Source organism: Periplaneta americana, chromosome 17, assembly GCF_040183065.1.
Source record: "Periplaneta americana isolate PAMFEO1 chromosome 17, P.americana_PAMFEO1_priV1, whole genome shotgun sequence".
Classification (NCBI taxonomy): Eukaryota; Metazoa; Arthropoda; class Insecta; order Blattodea; family Blattidae; genus Periplaneta; species Periplaneta americana.
In genome coordinates, this window is record NC_091133.1 from 9,605,018 (window position 1) to 9,615,244 (window position 10,227).

Here is a 10,227-nt window from a genome sequence, read left to right on the forward strand (position 1 = left end):
AAATATTTTCAAAATTTCGTTAATCTCTCAAATCTGCAATGGCAGTTTATATCTATATATGGCACTCATATAAATTCATCAGTTATCAATGGATGTGTTCAGGGTGAAAAATTAGAAGAAGAAAAATTGTTGCGTAGCTTTCCTTGATATAAGTAAAACCTACAATAATATAGGATATGAGCATTTAAAACGATCTGTGTACCACAGGGATATACCACAGAATCTTAGAGACTTAATTGTTAATATGATCGAAGATAACGTTATAAAATAGAAACAAGCTTAAATAAAATTGGTGACATACACTTTTATAAGGGAGTAGCTCAGGGTTATCCTTTATCCCAGTTCTCTTCAATTTGGTTACTGATAATATTCTTAAATAATTAACTGAACCTAAAATACCCTAGGAATATGATCACCCGTTATATTCAACTGTTAGTCATGTCTCAAATTTTTGCCTTTGCCGATGATTTGGCACTCATTAGTAAGGATCTTGAGTTAGTTTTTATATTAATGGATTTGACGATTCAAGATTTATCCAATATTGGCTTGAATATTAACCCCCAAAAATGTAATCTCATTAATATTCAACAAGATAAGCTCACTATCATCTTGAATTGTGGAAATACAATTAATTCTATTGGACCAGATGATATCGTAAAATAAAGTAGGAATTACATTTCCTACAGAAATAGTATTTGATAAACCAGATATTATTCGAACTTTTGGTAAGAATGTTAACAAGTTAATCTCCAATAATTTACTTAAACCTGATCGAAACTGAATATTTTGAATGACCTAAAACCATTCATTGGCACCAAAGTACACAGTTGGATGAGATTTCAAAATCTGTCTTGCATGTTATTAATAAAATTGTCCAGACAGGAGCTAAGAAAATTGCGAGTTAACTGCATGATTGTCCGAATGACATGCCATAATGCTTCGAAGATTCTTGGTGGCCTTGGTTTATTTAATGCTGAATTTGAAGTACACTTCCAATACTATAACATTGCCAGAAGTCTTCTAAAAATTAATGGCAGACGTTTTAATTTCTACGCATCACCGTAAATAAAACAGCTTGTTACGAATCCTTCAAATAAGCCTCGGAATGGGACTGATTCTCTGACACGACCACAGCAAAGGAATAAGATTTTGAAATTTGGTACTTGGAATGTTACAAGTCTATATAGAACAGGAGGGGTAACATTAGTAGCAAAAGAACTAGCTAGTTATAGAATGGACTTTGTGGGAGTACAGGAGGTTAGGTTAGATGGGACTGGTATAACACAAATAGGAGATTATTTGTTGTATTATGGAAAACTGCACGCATTGTATTCTTCACCTGACATAATTAGGAACATTAAATCCAGACGTTTGAGATGGGCAGGGCATGTAGCACGTATGGGCGAATCAAGAAATGCATATAGAGTGTTAGTTGGGAGGCCGGAGGGAAAAAGACCTTTAGGGAGGCCAAGACGTAGATGGGAAGATAATATTAAAATGGATTTGAGGGAGGTGAGATATGATGATAGAGACTGGATTAATCTTGCTTGGGATAGGGACCGATGGCGGGCTTATGTGAGAGCGGCAATGAACCTCTAGGTTCCTTAAAAGCCAGTAAGTAAGGAATTTTGAAACAGAAAGACAAGATATTCTTTCGCAATTAAACATTCCCAACAATGTAGAAGTACATTCGATGATAGGATGGAGTTTCAGATATGAGTTATGGCAGAGATCATTTGATAACTGGTGCCGTCTTTCACAAAAAAATAAAGCTGTGGTGATATACAGTGAAGATCCAAAAGGCAACTCTTAGATCAGTTATAGAAGAGGAACATCATGCTCAGAGTGGTCCAATGGCATAAAGATGTGAGAGATACAAAATGAATATTTTAGTTAACTATATCATCCCCCTATCTCCTAAATTTCCTAATGAGGTCATTAACAAAATTTGTCTAATGGTATTGAGATATTCATTGTCCATTTTACTCGATCTCTTGTATAACACTACTTAATATTATGCAAATCTGGCTTTCAGGTTGTAGCTCCCTGTGAAGCAGACTTAAATAATTTCAAGGGAAAAATTGTGACAGTGTCGTGTACAGTTCCTGAGTAGCTCAGTCGGTCGAACATTCGTGCACTAAGCGAAGGGTCCCGGGATCGATACCCGGCCCCGGAACAATTTGTCCCTTGAAATTATTCACTAAATAGTAGGCCTATTTCATTCAATTCAGTTATTCTTCAATCTACGTTTTATCTCATGTTTCTCAGCATATCAAATTGTACTTAATTTTTTAGTTTACCTTTGTTTTGTATCCTCTCCACAAATGAAATTGTGCTTTTGTATTCTGGATCCTAGGTGTCGGCAAGATTTCAAAACTAGGAACTATTGTGTGTTTCTATATATACCAGGTATTTCAGACCACCTGTATCAGCCTTTTTTATCGAAAACTATGTGATACTGGTTGTTCATGAAAAAAAATTGAGTAAACAACAAATGTTAGAAAAAAAAGTTTCAATAAAAGTTGTTTCTTTTCAAAAGTAGCTTCCAATGGTTCCTTCAATGACCCATGTTCTCATTTGAAATTTCGAAGTTGCCCAACAATGGCTACATCATCGATCCCACCGTTAGATTTGAAAAACAAAATAGCCAACCTGAAGATGTAAATAGGAAAAAACTGCATCTATATATGTACCGTTCCATATTTCATGCACAAATACGGCCTACAACAAATTGAAGTAATGGCCTTATGGTTGGAGCGTGCGGAAATAATCCCTGTTTCTTCTTCCAAACCTGACAATGTTTCGGCCTATAGAGGACGGCAATTGATGACATAGTTCTTGCAGCTCTGAGAGATTCCATATTTCTACTGTGAAACCATCTCTACGGTCAACAGTGATCTTCAAATAATTAATTAGTACCTAATTATTTATTCAATCATTTCTTGTCACTGTTGTTTGACATCATTAAATTTAAACATATGTATGTTCTTTATACTATCGACTGCTTATTGTACAATATGCTCTGTCTTTGTGGCAGCCTGTTAATACAGGGATCTGTTATTGTTTAGAGAAATAAATATATATATATATAATATGCATATTATAATCTGATCTCAATACTTTGATTATATTGGATGCTAATAACTTCTGTATTCATTTCAGCCTCGCCAATAGTGTTGAGAAGATTGTGTCACAAGAATGCTCTGGCATAGTTTGTGAAGAGGACACATTGACACAGTGGGGTAGCAACAGACCACACGGTTCAAATATTAGTGACCTAAGCTTCAATTCTCTCAGGTGTAGTATATGCAACAAGGCTTTTGTAACACAGGAATCTTTGAAACACCATTTCCTTATACACACAAACGAAAAGTCCTACAAATGCGATGCTTGTGGGAAGTGTTTCTTGAAATGGTATGATATAAAGAGACATGAACTCGTACACACCGCCGAGGTACCATATTATTGCTACGTATGTGGGAAGTCTTTCAGACAATTAAGGAATTTGAAGTTACATGCACGCATACACACTGGCGGAACACCAAAACTCAAGATTCACTGGCAGCAAGACACTGGCGAGCGACCATTTAAATGTGATGAATGTGGAAAGTGTTTCACAAAGAAGGCAGTTTTAAGAAAGCATATTCTCATACATACAGACGAAAAGCCTTTCAAATGCGATGTTTGCGGAAAATGTTTTTCATATTCTTGTAACCTTAAGATTCACACCAGACTACACACGGGCGAGAGGCCATTTAAATGTGATGAATGTGGAAAATGTTTCTCGAAGAAGACAGTTTTAAAAAGGCATGCGCTCATACACACAGATGGAAGTCCCTTCAAATGCAGTGTCTGTGAAAAATGTTTCTCAAATGCGGGTTACCTCAAGATACACTTCCGGCTACACATGGGCGAGAGACCATTTACATGTGATGAATGTGGAAAATGTTACACAAAGAAAGCTGTTTTAAAAAGACATATGCTGATACACACAAGCGAAAAACCTTTCAAATGTCATGTCTGTGGAATTTGTTTCTCAGAATTTTCGGTTTTAAAGCGACATGCTCGAATTCACACTGGCGAAAAGCCCTTCAAATGTAATGTTTGTGGGAAGTGTTTCTTAGAACCGGGTAACCTCAAAATTCACTCCCTGGTGCACACGGGCGAACGACCATTTAAATGTGATGAGTGTGGAAAATTTTTCTCAAAGAAGTCAATTTTAAAAAGGCATGCGTTCATACACTCGGGCGAAAGGCCATTCAAATGTGATGTCTGTGGAAAGTGTTTCGCAGTATCCGCAAACCTCAAGGTTCACTTCCGCCTGCACACGGGAGAGAAACCATTGAAATGTGATGATTGTGGAAAGTGTTTCGCGAAGAAGGAAATTTTGAAAAGTCATGTACGTACACACACTCAGATGAAAGGTCATTCAAATGCAATGTCTGTCGAAAGTGCTTTTCAATCTCGGGTTACCTCAAGATTCACTACCGTTTATACACGGGAGAGACCCCATTGAAATGCGATTAATGTGGTAGGTGTTTATCAATGAAGGTGATTTTAAGAACGTATGCAAGCCTAGACACATGCGAAAAGCCACTCAAATCAGTTATCTGTGCATAGTTTTTTTACCATCCTGTAACCTCAAGATTCACTCCTGCCTACACATGGGGAAAGGACCGTTCAAATGAGATAAATATCGTAATAATTGTGAATCAGATAGTCTAAAAGAAATAAACTCCTGCTCAGAGCCGAAAGGACTTTCAAATATCTGGAAAACATTCACTGATATTAATCGATTTATTTAAACAAAAGCGCAACGAATATAGACGCCACAATTGCATTTAAATCGTTTTGGTCCCTAGTAGAATTTTAGGTAATGGAAGAATTCTTGGGTGTGATTTTTCATGGGATACTTCTTTGCTTTTCTTATTGCACTACTGTCCTTATTGCAGGACATATCTGTGAAAGATTAATTCAGTTTCAAGATACAAATTTGGTGGATTTCTTAAATTGTTTATTTTTATTTTACAACACTTTATAAACTGCAATGGTTATCTATCTTTTGAGTGAAATGAACATCATAATGCTAACAAAATAGGTCCAGAGTCCATCGTAAAAAATTACCCAGCATTTGGTCTTAATGGGTTGAGGGATAAACCGAGAAAAATCTTCAGCAGGGCAATTTTTAATAATAAAGGAAAGAGCGCACAATGTGCAGAGTTTGAGATAAGTCACTAACTTCCGCATATGCTTGTCAGAGATTGTTTCCTTTGTTTACACTTTAAAACGTGGTAGTGTACACATTTATTCCCACACAAAACGGAGGTGCACTGTTCTGGCTGGTGGTTTTCATTTGTACATACGAGGTGATGGAACCCATGTACCGCCATCTGTGTCATTATATGTCGCAGGTCAGAATTTGCTCGAATCTAGTCACTGTTCATCATTGCATTTTTTGTACAGAACTCTGGCCATATTTCCTTCCTATTTTTGCTTCGTTCGTTTACTAGTTTTGCGTAGGCCTTGGTAGATGGCTGTGGTAGCTGGAAGCGTAGATCTTCTATGAAGAATGTCTGTCTGGCCAGTGCGTATACTGAGCGTGACTCAGTGTATCGTGGGAGGCATAATGCTCGTTTCAAGAATGACGATTTTATCTTTTCTATACCTTCGAGATTTCTTTTCGTGAGGTGATCCCTGATCAATTCCAGACCGTTGGCAATTATTGGCGTGATTTTCAGTGTGAATATTTTCATGGCAGTGTCTAGCGAGATTTTTTGTAGGTTTCTTATGCTGTTCGTCGCAATAGTTGCTGATGCAATTTTCTCCTTTATATGTGTTGTGAACGCGGTGCCTCTCGTTTGGAAAGTTATCCCTAGATATCTGAAAGTTGTCACGTTTGCTAGTGTTTGTCTCTGTAGCGTATGACATCTGAACGAGCCGTTCTGCCTCCTCTTCTAAACGTCATCTTAACTGTTTTTGTTTCGCTTAGGATTAAATCGTTCTCTTCTGCTCAGTCTGCCAGTTTGTCGAAGGTTCTCTGCAGGCTTTCTAGCTTAGGCAACAACAGTACCATATCGTCTGCATACATGTATATTTTTACATCCTCTGTAGCTACCACCCTTGGTGTGTCCGCTGTGTCAGTGATTTTGAGTAGTCTGTTTGTTAGTAGTCTTGATAGTAATTTGAACGACACTGACTCAAGTGCTATGACTGTGTATGCATTGGGGTCACCGGCGTCTCCTTTCCCTTTGTGGAGTACCTTCAATGTGGTGTGTCGCCAGTCCTCAGGTATGTTGCCTTGTTCTAAACACTTATTGAATATGCTTGTCCAAACTTCTTTTAGGAACTGAGTTGTCCTCTTTACATATTCTTTATATAGTCCGTCTCATCCTCAAGCCTTCTTATCCTTTAGTGACTTAATTTCCTGTTCGACTTCCTCCGTCGTAAACCAGGGTGAGGACTGGGGATCAGTTTCTCAGTCGCTTTCTGTTGGCCGTGTTTCTTTGGCTTGTAGGACTTTTGTGAAGTGGACCTCTCAGACTTTGATTGGCACGCTTCTTGTGAAGTGTGGCTGCTTTGTCGTTGTTTTGTACCTTGCCTGCTCTGCTACTTCTACCTGCTTTTCTTCTCTGGCTTGAAAGTCCTGTTTTGCTTCCATTATTTTTGACTTGTAATGTCTTCTTTTCTGGGCATAGACCTGAAGATTCGCTGGAGTTTGTGATCTTATACCTTCATGGAGCGCATTAAGGACGATTTTTCTTGCTTCATTGCATTCCTGTGTGAACCACCGTCTAGACTTTCTGGGGACATGATTTTTCTGAACAATAGCTTCTTTGATATGCTGCGTTATTGTGCTTAATATTTCGTTCAAATTCCTGTCTCCTATTTTGTTCGCTAGTTCTTGTTTTTTTCTTCCCAGTAGTATGGTCGGGTCTGTTGTGCTTCTCGGGTTGGTTGTTATTTTGTGAATGAGATCCCCTGTAGGTGAAGTATGACCATATATAGTGGTGTCCACTGGCAGGTGTTCCCTTGCCACAATATTTCTCATAACCTTTTGCTGTACTTTTCTTCCATTGGGCTTTGTAAAGACCAAGGTCTATCGTGCTGCATCCATTTGGGCTTATGAACGTCTTCTCTCTTCTATCGTTTATTAGAGACAGGCCTTCCTGCCGAATAGCTTCGGTGACGATATTCTCCTTTTGTTGTACGTCCATTCTACAGTTAAGGTCCGCTGTTAAGATCACTATTTTATTTATGTCTACCCTGCTGAAAGCAGGGCAATTTTTACCAACCTCTATTTGAACCCTTGTCCCAAAGTTTCACGGTCAGACATGCTAATTATAGCTCCACATGAGTAGATGAAATGGAATCCAGCTTTTTCTGGCAATGTCTAATCCTATTTCATTGTATGGGCACAAATTTTTACATACTCTGGTTTATAATGGTCTGGTTTGGTTGAATTTGGTAATTTTTCTGCACTAATAAACCCAGCAGTTAACATAATTGAGGTGCCTAGAAGCAAAGTCAGCAATCTTCTCTTTGGAAAAATTTTACAGTAGAAGCAAGAAACTTTTTGAGGTGTTCACTGAACGACAATTCCATCAAAAACTATTTTCGTATCTAAATAGACATCGGAAAGCAATTTTACATAGTATCTTTCCTTCAAAGTAACTGTGGAACAATATATTAAAGCTTTTGATATGGAGATTGCTGTTTTTGCTTCTCAGATGTGGATATTATAGTCTTTGCATGTAAGATGAGGAAGATTACCAGGTTTTATTGCAGATTTCAGAAGTCATGTGTAATTATCATATTTAATTCTGAATTATAAACATTATTTTAGGGATAACAAAGCATTCAATTTTTTTTTTTTTTTTTTCACAATATTCAACATTTGAAAAGTCTTATTGTTCATCTTGCTACACACACAATTCTCGAGATTCTTCCATGAGTTCACACGCACAGTCATTAGTGTCTACCTCATTAGATAAGTCCAATGCATCAACATTCTCAATTAGTGGCTTGTAAAAATTCAGTTTTGCGTTCTGACGCCAGTTCTCACTGAAGTGGATTTGAAGCAGTCGTTTGACATCAGAAATTTTCTTAGGATGCACAAGATTTGGTTGTAGAGGTGGAATGCGTTTTGGAACCATTTGAGTGACAAGAGTTTCTTTTTTTTTTTGTTATGTATTTAAAGCAGCCTGTGTCATGTATGTAAAAGTTTTCACCTGTCACCAGGATATTGCGATTATTGTTGGTTGGTCTCTTGAGAATGTATCTCTTCCATTTGAAATGCCAAGCATTTATAGACTTGAATATCTTTTCTGCTTCAGTCTTCCAGTCAAATATTTCACACTCTTGTGTTCCAACTTTTACTACTTTCGAATATTTTGATATTATTTCGAGATACTCCTCAGGATTTTCTATTACCTGTCTTTTTTAAATATCTTTTGAACACAACCCAAAGAGTCTGTCAGGCGGGATAAAAGAGTGGCCTCGAATTGGGAAAAACATGTGAACCTCCTGGACACTTGAGGATGCTTGAAGTAGCCAGTTTGCAACCATGGCGAGCAGAGTTTTGTTTTTATTCTGCTCACCACACCCGTCAGCAAATAAACGGATTATCTTAATTCCTTCCACGTTTAGTTTCTGCGGAGAATGGAACAGACATGAAGCAACTGCATTAGACCCTTTTTTATGTACATCTCTGTCCATACCTAACTTGTGCAGTTGCAAGGGTTGAGTTTGTCATCAGAGGAGCCAACAACAACCGAAAAGTTGTAGAGATAAATCTGCCGACGGTAGTATTCTTCTTGGTCTGGTATTTGAGGAAGAGGTAGGTTCTTCTGACATCAAATGAGAGGGTCATAGTGTCTTCGGGTTTCTCTTTTAGGAGAGAAAAAAAGGCTTTGGCTCGTTTTTTATGTATCTCTCTCTGAGCTTCAATTTGAAGTTTAATTTCTGGGTCTTTCTCAAGCTTAATCTTTTCTTTGAATTCAATGCCTGCAGAGCACATATCAACTCTGGGACTCCCAAACTCAATATTAAATTGAGAATTAAATATGTTCCGAAAGTAACTTTCTTTCACTTGCAACTCCAAATCAGTCTGTTCATTGTACATTTGGTGAAGTAGTGCAATATTCAATTGAAATGGCAAATATTTTCTCCCTCTTGGTGAATGGCAGTAGTGAAGTTCACTACAAGTCAAAGAGGATACGAATTTTATCATAGCCTCTTTTTTTTCCTGGAATTTCTGAGAGCAGTGATCTTGTTTTTCAGCTGGAACATTTCCAGTGCTAAAAAAATGTTTGGTTACAAATTCAACTCTTGCTCGATTTACCTGGATAATTCCGAGAAAAGCCTTCTGGCATACAGGGACTAGATTATTACTCTCACTTTTCCTCACAAAGTAATTTGTTTGGAAATATTTTCCTCTGCGAGTACCTGTTGTCGATCTCTTTCGGGTTATGGAGGACACTTTACAATACTGTAATAAAAAGATATTTTGACTGGATCGATCCTTATTCACATAAATAGCTTACAGAAATCTAAGCATGCTTCATAGATAAGATTGAACATCAAAAGCTTTTTGTAGCATGCCCACATGTAGGAAAAGCTGGCAGAATTGGAGGCCCATACCTATGGAAAAGAGAGAATTCTCTAATTTTTTTAAATTATGAACATAACGTACAAGGTTGTCAGTATTAAAATCAAAGTATAAAGAGTTCTAGAGAGCCTTATATATATACCACCCTGTCCATTATTGAATATTGTGAAATCAATTACTTTATTAGCCATTCACGTAGCTCCTTATTAATGGAATTATGTCTGAAGAGTCTCCTAATCATTGTTTTAAATTTTATTAATGCAATTACACTACATTTTAGAGAAATATATGTTACTTTTTATGCATTCCAATTAATTCATATGATTGAAACGCCGCCCTTCGTGATCGGGTTAAGCGAGTCACATGGTCTGCGTTACGGCCTGTATTAGATCACGATGGCAGTGACACAGTCTATTGTTCCTAGTACACACAGCGCTCCAAGCGGCTAGCAACTATCGCGAGAAATGCAAAAAATCACCCCAAGCTTCGCGACTGTATACATTAGATTGTGCCAGTATCTAGCTCATTGACACAGAGACGCACATTGGTAACAACATACTTCTCTGTATAGTGTATTCCATGTTATCCAGTATTACGTTGTAGCACAGTCTACTATATAC

General features: G+C 37.5%; 1 protein-coding gene across 1 annotated transcript in view; it reads left to right on the plus strand.

Annotated features, from left to right (window-relative positions):
* LOC138693190 (zinc finger protein ZFP2-like) overlaps positions 1 to 7,875 on the plus strand; it is a 39,339-nt gene extending 31,464 nt beyond the window's left edge. The window contains exon 5 of the mRNA XM_069816928.1: positions 3,163 to 7,875. Within this exon, the coding sequence (XP_069673029.1) occupies positions 3,163 to 4,516 (1,354 nt within the window). The 3' untranslated portion in view covers positions 4,517 to 7,875. The remainder of the gene's footprint in view (positions 1 to 3,162) is intronic.
* Positions 7,876 to 10,227: the final 2,352 nt, after the last annotated feature.